This window comes from Ipomoea nil, unplaced genomic scaffold (genome assembly GCF_001879475.1).
Source record: "Ipomoea nil cultivar Tokyo-kokei standard unplaced genomic scaffold, Asagao_1.1 scaffold3231, whole genome shotgun sequence".
In the NCBI taxonomy this organism is placed as follows: Eukaryota; Viridiplantae; Streptophyta; class Magnoliopsida; order Solanales; family Convolvulaceae; genus Ipomoea; species Ipomoea nil.
Window position 1 is genome coordinate 744,805 of NW_017619659.1, and position 18,193 is coordinate 762,997.

Consider the following 18,193-nt stretch of genomic DNA (forward strand, 5'->3'; position numbering starts at 1 on the left):
CTTAGGCCCATGCTATGCACTAAGCCAATTTATATCGTGGATCAGGGTCCACATAACATTGTGGACCTTAAATCAAAACGACGTCATTTTTTTTTTTTTTGAAAATTATATGGTGCTTTATTAAAAATAGGCCGAAATAATATCTGGTGGGAGTAAATCCCAATACATAGCAGCAGGTTGCTGATAAGCCGTAGTAGCTAAAGCATGAGCTAAATAATTATCTAATCTAGGAATTAAATGAAACGAACAAGACTGAAATAAAGATGCAGTCAGCCTGCAGCTGTCAATGGGATAGCCTAGGTATGTACGCAACGCAACGGTTGGTGTGGTAAGATAGCGATGTAGCATTCGACAATCCGTGTATATCTCGACAATTTGTTCTCCCCGATCCTTCAACCATGATAATGCCTCCTTACATGCTAATTCCTCGGCCATAAGCGGTGAGGCACAATTCCGGAGTGGTCCGGCGTGAGCCGAAACATAAGCTCCATCCGTATCTACTAGAACAGCTCCCCCCGCAGCTTGGCCTGTCTCTGCCTCTCTGGCAAGAATCCCGCATCGACATAACAAATTCTCTTGGGCGACCCATACTGCGGCTCGGCAGCGTGCGGCTCGGCATGGCTCAGTTCGGCATTCTCCTGCGCCAAAGGCGGCTCGGTCGGCAGTGGGGCAGCACGGGCTACGGGTGGTGGATGCGCCCGGGTCCACGACTCCTTGGCTGCAGCGGCTATCTTGAGTATGGTGATCGGTCGTGGTAACTTTGCTTCCCAAACCGCCATATTCCTTGCTCTCCATATATTGTAAAGAATTGCTGCTGCATATAATATCCCATCAGAGTCTAGAATATTTAAAAGCTCACCAAACCAAACATGAAAAATATTTGTGTCAATGTTGGGGATCGTAAGGTTGGATTGTTCCCAAGTGTTCTTTGCAAAATCACACAACACTAGGGCATGCATTGTGTGTTCTTGAGATATTCCACACATGGCACAATGTGGATCCACATCCACTCTCTTTATAAGTAAGTTGGTTGTGGTTGGCAAAATATCACTAATGGCTCTCCAGAGAAACATTTTCCATTTTGGGGGGATTTTGAGCTTCCAAAGGTTCAACCATTCTGCAAATGTCCCATTACTATTTTGATAATTTCCAACAATTCGCCTGTATCCATTCTTAACAGAGTATATTCCCCTCGGGTCTCCATGCCAGTACCAAGTGTCATCATAATCCGGGGATACAGGTATTTTCATAATATTCTCCACATCATTGGGTTGGAATAAATCTGTTAAAATTGAGGAATCCCATGTGCCCGTTTGTTGATCAATCAAACCAGCCACTCTGGCTTCCTGCAGCTGTGCTGGCATTTCTGTTTGTATCATAGGGTCATGATCATCTTGTAACCAGGGGTGAGCCCATATGAATGTAGACTCCCCGTTACCAATTCTGCGCCTTACCCCACTGCAAACTATACTTTTTGCTGCCATAATACTTCGCCAGCAGAAACTGGGGTTATTTCCTATCTATGCATCAAAAAAAGATCCCTTAGAAAAATATCGGGCTTTATACACACGAGCCACTAAAGATTCTGGTTTAGTCAACATCCGCCATGCCTGTTTCCCCAGCATTGCTAGATTAAACGCACGTAAGTCTTTAAAACCCAATCCTCCATACTTTTTCGGGATACACAACTTATCCCAAGCCTTCCAATGTATTCATCTGTCAGTTCCAGAATCCCACCAATATCGATTCATAGTTCTCTCTATTGCCGTACACACAGATATAGGCAGCAAAAAAACACTCATCGAAAACGTAGGCATAGATTGTGCTACTGTTTTCAACAGAATTTCCTTACCTGCCTGAGTCAGCAGCTTCTTATTCCATGATCCAATCCTTTGGCGGATTTTGTCCTCAATATATGCAAAAACTGCTTTCTTGTGCCTTCCAACAAAAGAGGGGAGTCCCAAATATTTACCAAAATTCGGGGCCTGCGTCACTCCCAGAATCTGAGCCACATTTTCCCTATCAGTCATACTTGTGTTCCTACTATAACATATACTTGACTTATGATAGTTTACTGCCTGCCCTGACAGATCCTCGTACACAGATATGCATCTTTTGATTCCACTTGCTTCCTCCACATTAGCTTTAAAGAATAAGAGGCTGTCATTTGCAAAGAATAAGTGTGAAATTGGGGGAGCACCTCTGGCTACCCTGCATCCATGTAGTGACCCCACAGTATGTGCCTGCTGTAATAATAGGGATAGACCTTCTGCGCAAATAATGAATAGATATGGGGACAAAGGATCCCCTTGCCTCAAACCACGTGTTGGCACAATAGGATCACATCTTGAGCCATTCACCAGAATATTGTAAGAAACTGAGGTTACACACTTCATAATTAATTCCACCCAACCACCATGAAACCCCAAAGCCAGCATCATCTTTCTAAGGAAAGACCATTCCACACGATCATATGCCTTTGCCATATCCAGCTTAAGAGCACTCCATCCCCCCACTCCACACTGCTTCCTATTCAAAAAGTGTCCTACCTCCGCAGCCAATAGGATATTATCCGTTATCAATCTATCTGGGATGAAGGCACTTTGTGACTCAGAGATTATTTCCTCCATCAATGGTTTCATTCTGTTAGATAACATTTTTTCCAAGATTCTGTAAATCACATTACTGAGAGCTATAGGGCGCAGGCCAGTCACTAATTCAGGGGTGTTTTTCTTAGGGATCAAAACAATATCAGTATCGGTCAATCTAGGTGGGAAATCACATGATTCAACACAATTCACAATAAAACTCGTCACATCCCCCCCAACCACATCCCAAAATTGCTGATAAAACCCTGGATTCATTCCATCCGGGCCTGGTGCCTTATCTGGGAACATTGTAAATAGTGCATCCTTAACCTCCTCCAACTCAAAGGGTCGTAACAACGACTCGTTCTGTGCCTGAGTGACACACGGATTTACCCCCTCAAAGAAATCCTCCCCAGTTCCCGGTGCTCCAGAGGAGAAAATATGGTTATAATATTGCAAAATAACATTTTTCATAGGCTCCCCCTCCACCCACTCCCCATCATCATTCATTAATCTAGAAATAGTATTCTTCTTTTTTCGGTGAGAGGCATACCTGTGAAAAAACTTCGTATTAGCATCCGCTTCCTTGAGCCAGTGTTGCTTGGCTCTCTGCCTCCAGTAGGCATCCTCCTGGGCTTCAGTGCAACTCAGCTGCTGTTCTAGGCGTTGGAACTCAGCTAGCGAGGCCGGGTCAGTGCGCCCCCTTAGTCGCTATTGCTCTCTTGTCAGCTCTTTAATTCGTTTCCCGTACTTGTGATACCGGTCTCCACCCCATCGTGTTAACTGGTCCCCACAATACTGAATACAGCTCTGCAGGCCCTGCCCCCTTCCCTCCTGCCAGGACTGCTCCACCACATTCCTACACCCCTCATCATGCAACCATGCCATCTCAAACCGGAAACCCCTCCTACTAGGTCCACTCCTCCCTAAGGACTCATGAATTCCCAGAAAGAGGGCCGAATGATCTGATTTTCGAGTCCTTAAATTCATCACCCTGGCCCCAGTTACCATGCTACGCCACTCATACTTTACCAGGACTTTATCAAGCCTCTCCTCCATCCAATTCTCCGTCCCCTTCCCCTTTTCCCATGTATACGGATATCTATGCATAAGCATCTGGGCGAGCCCACAGTCGTCAAGAGCTTCCCCAAAACCGCGTAGGAGGCTATTCGGATGTGGATTCCCCCCTCTCTTCTCATGTTAATATAACAAATCATTAAGATCTCCAATAACCACCCACGGGAGGTTAGATCTAGCTGATAAAGTTCTCAAGAGATCCCATGACTCAGCACGTCTTGTTCGTTCTGAAAAACCATAATACCCCGTCATTCGCCATTCTGGATATCCAGTGATAGTTACCTCAACATCCACATAATTCGTTGAGTAACTGATTAGCCGAGCCGTACTATTCTTCTTCCACAGTAACGCTATACCACCACTTAACCCATCACTATCAACATAGAAAAGTCCTTCGTAACCGATCTTAACACGTAATCGCTCTGCATGATCACGTGCCACTTTAGTCTCCATCAGAAATACAAAGTCGGGTTGCTTTCGGGACACCATGTCCACAATCTCCCGAACTGTCCGTGGATTACCCAAGCCACGACAGTTCCAACTTAGGGTACTCATTGATCCTGGCGGGTCTGGGAACCAGAACCCGCCAGCTGCAAGTTTTTTGAAATCTCGGCCATAACAATATCCCCTCCTTCGTTCGTTCGTCCCTCACCATCCACCTCCCCCCGGCGCCGCTTGGCAACCGCCACCACTTCCGCCTCAACCATCTCCTCGGTCCGGTTCACACCACCCGGAGACCGTCCCACAGCCACCCGATCAGGTTGCGGCTTCCGCCCCACGGCATGCCGCCCCGACGACAAAAGCCAGCTACCGTCCACCGGCCTAGGGCCACGGCTCCCTCCTGCCCGTAACTCCGGGCCATACAAATACTCCTCCACCGGCATTTTCGAGTCCCTTGCCCCGCGACAAAACTGATACGAGTGCCCTAGCATCCCGCAGAAATAGCAATAAGTATGAAGGCGTTCATACTTGAACATGACCCAACAACTTGTTTTGTCCCGTTTTATAAAATTCATCCGTCTTTTCAAGGGCTTATCAACAGGCAACGAAACCCTAATACGGTGAAACATCTTCCACGGGGCATTATCGAAACGATCATCACTCTTCAGAAACGTACCCAAGAAATTTCCAATCTGTTCCAAAATCCGACTAGACGAGTATCCATTCGGCAAACCATGCAATTGGACCCATAGATCCACCGTATCCAGCACTACATCAACCGGCATGACTCCGTCAGGGACCTGTTTACACACCAGCGTGCCATTATCAAAAGACCAGGGACCCTCATTCAGGACTCGTTCCATGTCCGTTACATGATGAAAAACAAACAAAAATCGGCCAGGCTCCACCTCCGTTGCATTGACCCCGCTCACCGGTTGTCATACCGATGCCAAGACCTGACTCATAAACTCCAACCTGACTAGCTTCCGTGTCAAGAACCTTCCCACCACCCCCCAACTTTCCTCCACCTCGCCGCCCCCCTCCTCGGCAGCAGCCTCCTCAACCTGCATGAAAGCCGTTGCTTCTTCTTCGAGCACAATATCGGCCCACCTGGCCGTCAAACCTGCCACGTCTGGTTCCGCCGGCAAAGACGCCATCATGCATGCAGGGGACGAGTCGCGGTTGTTCGCTGCGTCGGAATTCTACCGAAGAAAACGTCGAAAGATCGACCGGAAGACCTAGAGAAACCCTAGGTAGAGAGAGAAACCCTATAGTTTTCGGAAAGTTGAAAACAGATCTGCTGGTTATAAACGACGTCATTTGATATTTAAGTTTTAACAGATTTCGTAATTTTTCATTTTTAATGTTTCAACACAAAATTTTAATTTATTCTATGTACAGAACTCTTACATTTAATGTACAAAATTGCATAACATGATGTACAGAAATACATAACACGATATACATACACATGTTTTCTATTTTTCTTATTCTCATATCTTATTTATGTAAATAATTTATGTCCTATAAGCACATAATTACATAATAAAAGACATTAATTCATAAAATAAGACACACAATATGTTTGTGTTATACAACTACTAATCAATTTCATGTACAGAATCCTTACGCTTAATGTACAGATCGAATTGCATAACATGATGTACAGAAACAAATAACACGATATACATACACATGTTATCTATTTTACTATGAGATACATACACATGTTTTCTATTTTACTTATTCTCATATTTGATTTGTGTAAATAATTTATGTCATATAGGCACATAATTGCATAATACAAGACATAAATTCGTAAAATAAGACACGCAATATGTTTTGTGTTATACAACTACTAATCAATTTCATGTACAGAATCCTTACGCTTAATGTACAGAATTGCATAACACGATGTACAGAAACGCATAACACGATATACATACACATGCTTTCTATTTTACTACGAGATGCATACACATGTTTTCTATTTTATTTATTCTCATATCCGATTTATGTAAATAATTTATGTTCTACAGGCACATAATTTCATAATACAACACATAAATTCGTAAATAAAACACACAATATGTTTTGTGTTATACAACTACTAATCAATTTTAGGTACATAATCTTTACGCTTAAAGTGTAGAAAAACAAACGGTCTCCGTTAAAATTAAAGTTCGAAACGACGTCGTATAGGATCAGGGTCCACAGTGCACTGAGTACTAAGGCATAACAGTTATATGTATTGTATTATATTTATTCTATTTGATTTAGTCTAGTCTATTTGATTTAATCTAGTCTGTTATAATTTCTCTCTTGTAGTTTTAGTCCAGAACTGTTAGGATCTCCTTATATAAACCTTGTATTGTATTGTGCTTTTCCAGTGAATCAATTTACATTCTCCTCATTCTAATACTGAGGACCTTGGTCTACAGTATAACGATTGATGCACTAACGGCAAATTATTGCAATGCACCAGCATCATTGCCAACCACTCAACTTCCCCAGCCGGTCACCTCCGAAATTTCTCAGCTGCCTACTGTGTCGAATCAAGTGCATCCCTTCAAAATTTCCCAGCCGACCGTCTCGGATATTCCCCAGTCACCCACCATCTCAAACCAGCAGCCCACTCTCGAAATATCCCAGCCGCTCACCGTCTCAAACCAGCCGTCAACCTCCCATGTCTCAAACCAACCGTTAACCTCTCACGTCTCAAACCAGCAGTCCACCCCTGAAATATCCCAACCGCCCACCGTCCAGCATTACACTAAGAAATCAAATCAATAGTCTTCATAATTTCATATTTCACACAAAAATTAACAAAACAAAATAATTACAATTATGCGGCAAATATAACATTAGGAATAAACAACCTAACTTTATATGTCAATAAAGTACACTTAATTTCCTTTCTCGATAAGTATCTTCAAGTTCAACTATCCGCATCGGAACATTCCTTAAATCTTGCAATGCACTATTCCCAGTCGAACTGACAGTTGCTGCTTCACCTGTTGTTTAACCATTATTATACAGCAATATAAAGATTACCAAATGCTTCAGAACCAAGTTATGGAAGAAAAACATAGCAACAATTTATCACCAAAAACATTATTTTCAATATTACAGTTGAAGATCAAGGAAAATTGACCGTTTAGTGGATATGTAAAATTCAGTAAACTTTCGCTTTTTAAAGGCCTGACAATTGTCCCGGCGCCGATCTCCAACATAAAGTTCTTATTCGTCGACTTGTGCTTAAACATGTTCGGCTTAACCGAGAAGTTGAAAATGCGGTAGAATTGCCCTAATTTGAATTTCATTGCATACTTGCTGACATGCAAAGTAGGAATGCGTACGTGCACGAAAGCACCCTATTTTTGTTTTGCACATTAATTACTGTCAATACAAACAAGATTCGATACAGATTAAAATAACATCAATTCAAATCTATGCATAACAAACCTCCTCATCGTGAAAGATACCGTTAAAAGAATCCTTTTTGTTTACCGGCGGTGAATCTCCACAACCGTATACATGTACAAACCTAAGGACGATCAAGTTTTCCCAGTTTTTCAGAGACATTTCGCAAACGAAAATCTTTACTTGTGTCATCCTCTTCCAAGGGAGTGTCATCCAACGAAGGGCATTCCTTGTTTTTGTCACACATTCCATCGAATTCATCATTCTTTATCACTTCTTCCCTTGAATCATTCTCAAGTTGCTCCTTATCACCATTCTCTTGCAATTCTACACTTTTTCCCCAACTTGGCGTGTCCATCTCAATGCATTCATCATAGACCTCATCATCTTCATCTTCACCATGAATGTCCTCACCTCGCTTTTTATTTTCTTCAACCACATGACCTTCATTTGGCAAGAGCAACTCTTGTAGAACAACTACATTGGAAGACAATTCTTGAACGGGTTCTTGAGTTGTCAAACCTTGTATTTTAGCCATCATGTTGTCTAGTAGAACTTGTTGCTCATTCATTTGCTTAAGCATGTTGGCCATCATAAACTTCATCTCCGGATCATGATCAAATGGTTTGAATTCTTGTTGAGGTTCTTGATAGAGTGGTTCTTGAGGTTCCCATTGATTATTGGCATATTCATCATCACTTGGTCGCATTGGATAGCCCTTATCCTCAATGTCATCATCGGGTACAATAGTGACTCCCCAACGCCTAGCCAATGCCAAGGTCTCCTCATCTACTACATACCTCCCAACACTTGGTGAATGAGTGTGATGATCATATGGAGGTTGAATGTCTTGGGGGTGTGGTGTGTAATGAATGTGTGATGGATATGGATTTGGAGAGTAATCTTGTGGTGGGAAATGATGTTGAGGTGGATTGTAGTCTTGTGAACATTGAGGGTATTGATCATAAAAAGCATATTGGGGATCTTGGTATTGTTGAGGATATGGAATATGGTATGGAGGTTGGGAATGACAAGGTAAGTCTTGGTAGGATTGTGGTGGGTAAGGATCTTGAAATTGAGCATCATGGTAGCTATTTGGAGGGGGGGTTTGAGTTGTACAAGGACTATTGGATGGGGCATTGTAGTATCCTTGTTGAGGCATGTAGTCTCCATAACCCCCATAAGATTGAGAGTTATAATATCCTCCTTGGTCCATCTTGCAAAATCTCTTTCAATCAAACCAAATGAAGTAAACTTGACAGGAAGAATAAGCAAATAATTAAAAACAAAACTTAGTCTCCTAAGATTCCCTAAACTCTAATGCTAGTAACACAAGCAATCACATAGAACTACCAAATTGCCAATCCCCGGCAACGGCGCCAATTTTTGATGTGTAGCAAAAATAAGATGTGAGCTCGGGTGTGAAATATCGTCCTCAGGGGATTGGGGGATATGGCATGCAATATGCAATCACAATAAACTAGACACTAGCATAAGGAAACCAACAAGAAGCTAAGCAAACTTCAAGTTTAAGGAAATGATAAGACTAACACATATACACAAAGATAAACACAAAATAAAGAAATAGGACTCAAGCTAGGGAACATTATCTTCTAGATTCATAGCACAACCTAAGGATTGGGGAAAATCACACAACCAAGGAATAGAGGGGATGCAAGTAGGAATCCTAGTCTATAAGCCACTCACGTGAGCAAATTAACAAGGATTAGAACAAGGAATTGTCCCACTCTCGTGATGAATCAACTCCAAGTTCTTCAAGAACACAAAGCATCTAAAACCCCCCAATTTCCCCCATTTTCATAGGAAAAATCGGGTTTATGCAAGGAGTGGCTTGGAATCTTGACCCAACTCTCATTGAGGCCAATAATCCTCCAAAACATGCCAATGAATGTTGTACACCAAGCATTAACAATATACAAATACAAATCCTTCATAAACTCAAGAACCCTAGGTAGGCAAAAATCCCCTTTATGCAATAATCACAAATCAAGCATCAAGATATATAATACAACCCTAACTCAAGCCCATAAACTAACTACTCATGATTAAATAGCATAAAGAACACAAAAACACAAATGTAAAGCATAAACAGTGCAAGATAAAGAGATAAAAGGGAGAAGAAAACTTCACTAAGAAATGGATGGTAAATTTTGAAATCCAAGTGTTGAATCATTGAATACAAGCTTGAAATATGATAAAGAACCTAAATCTACACCTAATCTAACACTAAAATATGAAAGGAAAGAGTAGAAAATAGTTAGGGTTCGAATGGGGTTCAAAACCGAGTAGAAATGAGTGAAAACTCAGCTAAAAAGGAGCAGAGGCGGGGAGCTCGACGCGTCGAGCATTTACACAATGCAAATCGCGACCTTACTGCCAAGATTCGACGCGTCGAGTTCTTCTCTGCAACGCAACTCCGACTTGTAGGCTAATTTCGACCACTTTATGCTCAGAATTAGGCTTTGATGTCTTCATGAAAGTTGTAGTTCTTTGAGTCTTATTTCCAATGGTGCAAGAATCACTTCATTTAGACATTCCTAGGTCGAGATACGATCAAATTACCGAACAGTGATCAATTTTAGACGAAATCTGTAAGTTCGGAACTTCAACTTCAAGGATGATTTTGACCATTGTGGATTCCTTTTTAGGCTTTTATGTTTGAATAGGAGTTGTAGCCCTTTGAGGTTTCTTTCCAATGGAATAAGAATCACTTAATTTGGATACTTCTAGACCGAGATATGGCTCGAAAACAGAACAGTGGCCAATCCATGCGAGAATTTCAGCTTGTTGACACTTGTTCCACTTTTGCCTTGGTTTAATTTGTCCATATGATCAACACCATTGAAAGCATCACTCTTTGGCTCCTTTGGAAGTGTTGCATCCATCTTCTTAGCTTCACATTGACTCCCCTTGACTCCAAATGCATCCACCATGATCTAAAATCCTTCATTTCTACTCAAAGATAATGAATTGTGCATAATGGATCAAATGAGCAAAATAAAGATCATTTTGAACAACATAGTGACACTTCATAAGCAAAACAAGGCTAAATATGCGAAAGACATGGGGTATAAATATGAACAATTATGTACTTATCACTGTCACCATAACAAAACCAAGCGTAAGTTTGTGTTCGACCGTTTTAAGAACGTCACCCGTTCACAAACCTTAATATAAACCTTATATATAGGACTGTTACCCCATACCGTCGACACATTTTTTTCCATTATCCGCGCCGGTCAACACTTCGCAGACTAATAATCCAAACGACGTCGTTTATTTTCCCTTTTTTTTTTCCTCTGTTTATTTCATAAATTTAGATAATTGAGGGTTACTTATTTATTTATTTATTTTTACTCACCCCGACCAAATTTTAGAATTCATGTCCACATAAAGAAAATACCAAATGACTAATAATTTCAAATAAGTAATTTGTTAACCACTAAAACTATTAACCATCCTTGTACCTTTACAATTCTTCACCGTTCGATTACATTCAACATAAACCGGCCTTCAATATATTCATTCCGTTTCGAATCACTACAAGCTTCTACATCAGTCCATCACAGAATTACTATGAAAAATAATAACTTAACAATATACTAAGTACAAATACAAATGCACAACTTAAAAACGATCTACAACCACAACATCCGAACGACCGAACCGCCCTTTTTCTTTAACATAAAATTAAGCCTTTCAATTTGTTCTTCATTTTGATTTATCCTCTTCAATAGTCCTGGTATGATCGCCTTTGCTCTTGCACACATTGGAGGATCTGCCCATTCAAAATACCCACAACTATTCCTGGCCTAAAATAAACAACAGACATAGAAAGCGAAATTCTTAGCTACTGTCAAACACATGGATTTAAATATGTTATATTACTTACTGACACATCCACACATTTTCAGAATCGTCTGCCCAGATTTTGATCGGTCCACGACGTCTTCATACACATTTGATTGCCGCATTGCTGACACTCTCTAATGTGTACAAATTTCGTGCAAATAGTCGGTGCTCTGCTGCTCCAATTCCATACATCGTCGGGTGGGAATTGCTCCATTACAGACTCTATTACAAAGAAAGAAAAAAAAAAAAACCTTTCAGAATTGCTATGCCAACCCAAATATATACTCTGTATTTATTACCTTTCAAAATTGCTATGTCAACCCAAATATATACTCAGTGTTGAGTAAGTCACATATTAAATGACCTTTTTACCCTTTACAAAAGCTGAATGGACAACATAGACCTCCCTACGATTGTGACACCCCGTAAATTTAAATACTAATTGGGATTAATTAAGGAGTTAATCCTAGCCTTCCTTGGTAACTTCTTCTTAAAATCCTGAAATTTCATAGTCGAAGGACTAGAAATTGACTAGTCTTCTTGGTGTACCTTGTGCCTTGTGTGTTGTACCTCAATCCCTTATTCATCCAAACCTTAGTAAGGGTAACTTGGTCTTTTCACTAGTGAGAGGTGCTCATGTTGCCCTAGCAAGACCTCTTGTCTTCATTCCATGCTAGCTAAAGTTCTAAAAACTCTCCAACCTCTCTCTAAAAGAATCCTAGCTTGCTCTCCAAGTCAAAAAGGGAACTTCCAAGCTTTGCATAGTCTTCCACCAAGATTCCAACTTTCCAACACTACAAGGCTAGGAATGGTAATATCTATCCTTCCCTACCTTTTCCACAAGATTCCTCCATCTTTTCTCTAAATCTTTCTTCTACCTTGTGGGTTTTGGAAGTTTGTAGAAGATCTAGTGGTGGGTGAAGTGCTAGGTTGATCCAGAGGAGCTTTGGTCTTGATTTGAGGTTAAAGAAGGTGTTCTTGGTCTACAAGAGATAACCCATGCTACACAAAACCTATTTTCACTTGATAATAATGATTGTTGGCTTCTATGTGATATTCTTGATGTGTTTGAGTGATCCACGGCCAGAGATGGTAACTAACCCGTTGAGCTTGGAATCTCAATAGGGGGTGTATACACTTAAAGTTGCTAGCTCTGTTTCCACTGGGTTGCGGTCCTTGTCATTGCGATGACATTATGCATGTGATCCGGGTCATTGCGATGACTACGTGATACATGTTTGTTGATGATTTGGAGCCATCCACACTGATCCACTATGAATCGGGCCATGGTGCTGACTCCATGGTATATGACTTGGTGTAATAGTGTCCTATGTGGACTTGGAACCCGTTATGGTGTGAATCTGACCTTCTTTGCTAATGAGCATGTCTTGATGTATTCTACTTTGTGATCAGTAGAATACATCTTGAGTTGTATTGGTTACAGTTGGTATGCTTGTCTTGTTGTTGTCGTAAGGATGTTGATTTCCTTTTTCCTTGAGAGTGTGAATGAGTCTTTGAAGTTGACTTCTCTCTATGGCTTTTGAAATGATATATACTGTATTCCATTTCGAAAATGGTTTTGACTTATACTTATCTATATATGCTACTTAATGCGTGTTGATGGGTTACCAGCAATATTCGCTGATTGGGTGGCATCCCCTATCTTTATGTTGCTTTACAGGTTTTGAGTAGCATCTTGGAGAGCGCGCTAGCAGATCGTTAGTTAGTGTAGCTCCTTGTGGCTTGTTTTAGTTAGTTGTTGAGGCAAGTGAGCCTAAGTAGTTGAACGGTTAGACTGCTTAGTAATTATCGTTTCCCTGTGCACCTAATGTTGTGTAGGTGTGGCATAACATCTCCCGGATTTGTGTAGTTAGCTTTCACTTTTCTTATGTTGATGTTTAGACTGATAATCCCTTTAAATTAAGTTTTAAAAGTTGTTGAAATTCGGGGATGTTACAACGATAAACAACTGTTCAACGTGTACAAATACAAACCAAACCTATTTCGCATTAAATTATAGTTAAATATACTCCGTATAAATTTGTATTACGCATTGCAAATCAAAGCAAAACACACACCAAAAACAAACACCAAATCTTATATGTCTTTGTAATCCAAAACAATTAAATTGTACCACCATTGTGCATCAATTATAATCATTCCACAACGCGCAACGCGCGTACTCCGGCTAATTTGCCAAAAAAGCTTCAAAGTAAGTTTTGTTTTGAGCAAATTTAAAACCTATATATTAAGTCTTTTAAAAAACTTTAATAAGTATTTTTAAATAATTTAAGAAATATACCTAGCTAATACAAAATTAACATATAACTAATAAGTATATCACCAAAAAGCAAACATAATAGTATTAAAACATATATGAAATAAAATAAAACAAGTCACAACTTCAACATGCTTGTTAACTTGTTTAGGAATGAATTCAATTGTATTATTGATTGTCATCCTATATAATCTCATAAATAGTTAACAATCAACTCACATAATTAAGTCGTGACATTTCATTAAATATTTAATAGTAAGAATAATTAAACAATAAGAACACTTATAATAGGATTAACAACAATGTTTATAGTTGAATCTGAATTTAGAATGCGATTTTGTAGGTGGAGGGCAATCATTATTGTATGGACCATGGTCCACACAAGTTGTGTGGAACATATTTTGTCTACTGTAAAATAATGTACATTTAGTACAAAAATAATGTACATTCAGTACAAAAATAATATACATTATATTCAAAGAATGTACATTATTTTTGTTCTGAGTGTACATTATATTGTATAATGTACATTCAATACAAAAATAATATACATTTAGTATATTAAAAATGTACATTTTATTATGGTCCACATAACATTGTGTGGACTATGGTCCATACAATAATTTGCCTGTGGCGGGTTAAGGTTTGATAATTATATATATATATATATATATATATATATATATATATATATATATATATATATATATATATATGGAGCCATTCACATGCAAACACCCTTAAAATACAAACCTGAGGACAAATATTGGCCATTAGATTAGAGTAGATGAATGGACTAGATGCAAGATGAGAAACCACTGCCACGATGACAATTACATATGAAAAGGGCAAATTAGACAAACAATCTGAATCCTAATTAAGGCAAACCTACGATTCTGATATGCAACCTAAAATAAAGAATATTAATTCTAGTATGATTAGTTATTAGGCAATACACACGGCACTCCCAGACCACCGCGATCCACGACTCCAACGGAAAACACCGTGTATAGAAAGAAACCGGCGACCCCACGCACGACAACACAAGGAGGACCGGTGACGCCACGTACGACAACCAAGGAGGCGAACATGGAAGGGACGCCACCATCAGTACCAGGTAAACATCACAACTTGATTATGATAGATGTAGAATAGAAAGCGAATTATTATTGAAAAGTATGCGCATAAATACAGTTACTATTCATAATCAATTATTGTGTGCAGTATATATTTATGTATTGGGGAAAACATGGACAAACCGTGAGTAATGGGAAACCCTAATCATGAACACGACATGATTACTGTAATGTGGTGATAGGGAAACAAGATTACTGACCCGTGCACATAACCAGATAGTCACACGCACACATAGGATACTACAAACTTTACGTACAGTGACGAAAGTTCCCAATGCTACAGTGAAAATAAAACAATCCACCCGTGCACAGATGTAGAAACATCAATGGGACACCTAGAAGACACCATACGGCAGTAGTAAACACCCAGGAAAAGTTATACAGCCATTGGATAATTAGGAGAAAGGATTGCATGTGTTTAGGGTGAGGTGCACACAAACGGGGGGGGGGACGTGTGCACACAACAGAAACCATTTAAAAACCCTGGAAGAAAAATGCACAAAGCGAACCATCCTAGTAGAACCTTGGACACAGAGAAAGCCAAACATGCACATATTGCGAAAATTATCGGACTACAAAACTAATGTGTATTTCATGTGTTGAACAGGTCAAGGCCAATGTAGCCACTATGAAACACAGTGCGCAATGGAAATCCGTGATGATGGTGCAAAATACTACACACCGGCAACAGAAAAAGAGATGACACCATACGAAGGACAGCAATTCGAAACAGTAGACATCGGGATTGATTTCTACGAAGCATACGCTAAGGAAGCAGGATTTGATGTTAGGCATGGCACAAAGCGTAGAAATCGATTCGGGGAAGTGTCAATTAAATATATGCTATGCTCACGAGAGGGTTACAAGGCCAAACGGAAGGAGTCAACAAATAGCTCAAAAGAAAAAAAGAAACGAAGGAGAGTGTCCAACAGGATAGGCTGTAAGACACGTATGGTAATGACAAAGTGCAAAACTGGTGGGTATATAGTCCATGCAATGGAACTACGACATACACATTGTCTGTGCTCGGACAATGGCAAACCTTTTTTAAAGATAAATAGACAACTTGACATCGGCCACAAAACCTTCTTGGCTCACTGTGCAAAGGCAAACATAGGACCCACAAAAGCATTCAGACTGTTCAAAGAGATGGTGGGCAGTTTCACAGATATAGGAGCAACATGCATTGACTTCTGCAATTTTAGACGGGACCTATTGGCCTACATAGCTGAGGCGGACGCCCAAATGCTGATAGAAGACATGTTCAAAAGAAAAGAGGACAACCCGGACTTTTATTTCGATTTTGACATAGACGAAGAAGCACAATTAACTAGGTTATTCTGGGCAGACGCAGAATGTCGGAGGAATTATGCATGCTTTGGAGACGTCATGTCATTTGATGCTACATACAGCACAAACAGGTAAATATCGCACTTCATTACATATGATACCTACTGACTGTGCATGCATGCTAAAAAAGATGTGCGCATACACTGCTTATGTTAATAAAAAATATATATATAATATATATACTCGTGTGCTTGATGTACCAGATTTGTGTGCGCAGTAGCGTGCAGGACACTGGTACTACAACCACAACAAGTTTGCGAACTACTAATTGCAACCGTGCTTACATTGCAGGTACAAGTTAGTGTTCGTCCCTTTCACTGGGGTGGATAACCACAAAAGAAGCATTACATTTGGGGCTGGCTTGATTGCGAAAGAGGATGTAGAGTCATATGAGTGGCTAGTCATGAAGTTCAAGGCAGCCATGGAATACACACCAAGATGTACTACAACCGACCAAGATCCAGCACTAAAGATAGTAGTACCACAAACTATGCCAACAACCAGGCACAGATTCTGTATGTGGCACATCATGTCAAAAGTTGGAGAAAAGGTAGGGGTTGCACTGTGGCATAATGCAGACTTCAAAAAGGAACTGAATAATACCGTATGGGATGACACATTGACCGTAGATGAATTTGAGAGAAAATGGACAACACTGATGAAGGACTACAGTCTTGAAGAACATAGGTGGTTTGCACAACTGTACGAGGCGCGTGCCTCGTGGATACCAGCATACTTCAACGACATACTAATGGGAGGACTGCTAAGGACGACATCACGGTCAGAATCAGAAAACAGCTACTTTGGAAAATTTACAAACCACCACTGTAGCTTGGTAGAATTCATGGCACAATACAACAGTGCAATTGGAGAACAGAGACATAGACAGTTAAAACTCATTGCAGAAAATGAAGGTTCATACCCTGAAACTAAAACCCCTTTGAGTATTGAGAAGCACGCTGCGAGAGTGTACACAATAAACATATTCTATGAATTTCAACAAGAGGTATGGGATGCCAGTTTCACGTGCCACATCACCGACAAAAACTCCGTAGGTGATATATGGACTTACAAAGTTGAGGAACGTGGAAAAATGTTTGAAGTAACAGAAAACCCAAGCAAGGAGCAAATAGAGTGTGCATGCAAGCACTTCAACCGTGTCGGTATACTGTGCAGGCATGCACTGTTGGTGATGAAGACAAGAGGGTACGAATCAATCCCACAAAAGTATATTGTTCCACGATGGACACGAGACGCACGTGCACAGCCATTACACGATGTACCATGGGCAAGAAGAACAAATATTATCAAGGCGAATGAAACAACAAAAGTTGCAAATCAGCTATGGAACGAATTCTACAACTGCATTGGATTAGCGAATGGTTGGCCAGACAAAATGGACAAAATGTTGGCAACATTACAACAACTGAAAAAAGATCTAGAAAGAGAGACGCAACAAACACAACAGAGTGGCAACAACGAATCTGTGTTCGAAAGACTAATAGGATCACGCAGACCAGGAGACATACAAATAAAACCACCACAAGTGGCAAAGAACAAAGGAAGTGGGAAGAGACTCAAAAGCAACAAAGAGAAAGCCATCACAAATAAACAACAGAAAAAAGGACGAACATGCAATATATGCGACTTGCCAGGCCACAACAGTCGCACCTGTCCAGATAAACTTGCATCACACGAAGTTTAGAATACTATTTATTTTATAAACAGTGAACAATGCAATTTAGTTTACGATTACGAACCGTACACCATTATTTATATGAAGCACCCTTGTTATACATACGATGTGCGCACTGCCATTAATTTATAAACTGCACAATATTGCTATTAATTCGATTTTATGAAGCGTAAGTTAGCACACAGGGCAATACGTACGAGCACACAACTAATTGTCTACACGCCAAGTTGACAACCACTCGTGCACACCTACAACACACATCCGCCCACTCGTGACCAAAAACTCACCCCGCGCACAGAAACACATCATAGCGGTGCACACAACCACAAAA

The 18,193-nt window shown here is 40.3% G+C and overlaps 2 protein-coding genes across 2 annotated transcripts; one reads left to right on the top strand and one right to left on the bottom strand.

Moving 5' to 3' along the window:
* Positions 1-500: 500 nt before the first annotated feature.
* Positions 501-1,484, bottom strand: LOC109168896. Its single transcript, XM_019317752.1, has one exon. It carries the CDS (start codon positions 1,482-1,484, stop codon positions 501-503), a length of 984 nt encoding a protein of 327 aa, XP_019173297.1.
* Positions 1,485-8,414: 6,930 nt separating this feature from the next.
* Positions 8,415-17,871, top strand: LOC109168899 (protein FAR1-RELATED SEQUENCE 5-like). The gene is made up of 3 exons (XM_019317753.1): positions 8,415-8,616; positions 15,424-16,237; positions 16,458-17,871. Exons 1-3 carry the CDS (start codon positions 8,415-8,417, stop codon positions 17,869-17,871), a joined length of 2,430 nt encoding a protein of 809 aa, XP_019173298.1.
* Positions 17,872-18,193: the final 322 nt, after the last annotated feature.

Coding starts and splice junctions, on each gene's coding strand:
- LOC109168896 (XM_019317752.1), bottom strand. CDS start 1,484: ATGGCAGCAAAAAGTATAGTTTGCAGTGGGGTAAGGCGCAGAATTGGT.
- LOC109168899 (XM_019317753.1), top strand. CDS start 8,415: ATGGATTTGGAGAGTAATCTTGTGGTGGGAAATGATGTTGAGGTGGAT. Junction 8,617..15,423: donor TCTTGAAATTGAGCATCATG/GTAGCTATTTGG, acceptor TGTGTTGAACAG/GTCAAGGCCAATGTAGCCAC. Junction 16,238..16,457: donor GCTACATACAGCACAAACAG/GTAAATATCGCA, acceptor CTTACATTGCAG/GTACAAGTTAGTGTTCGTCC.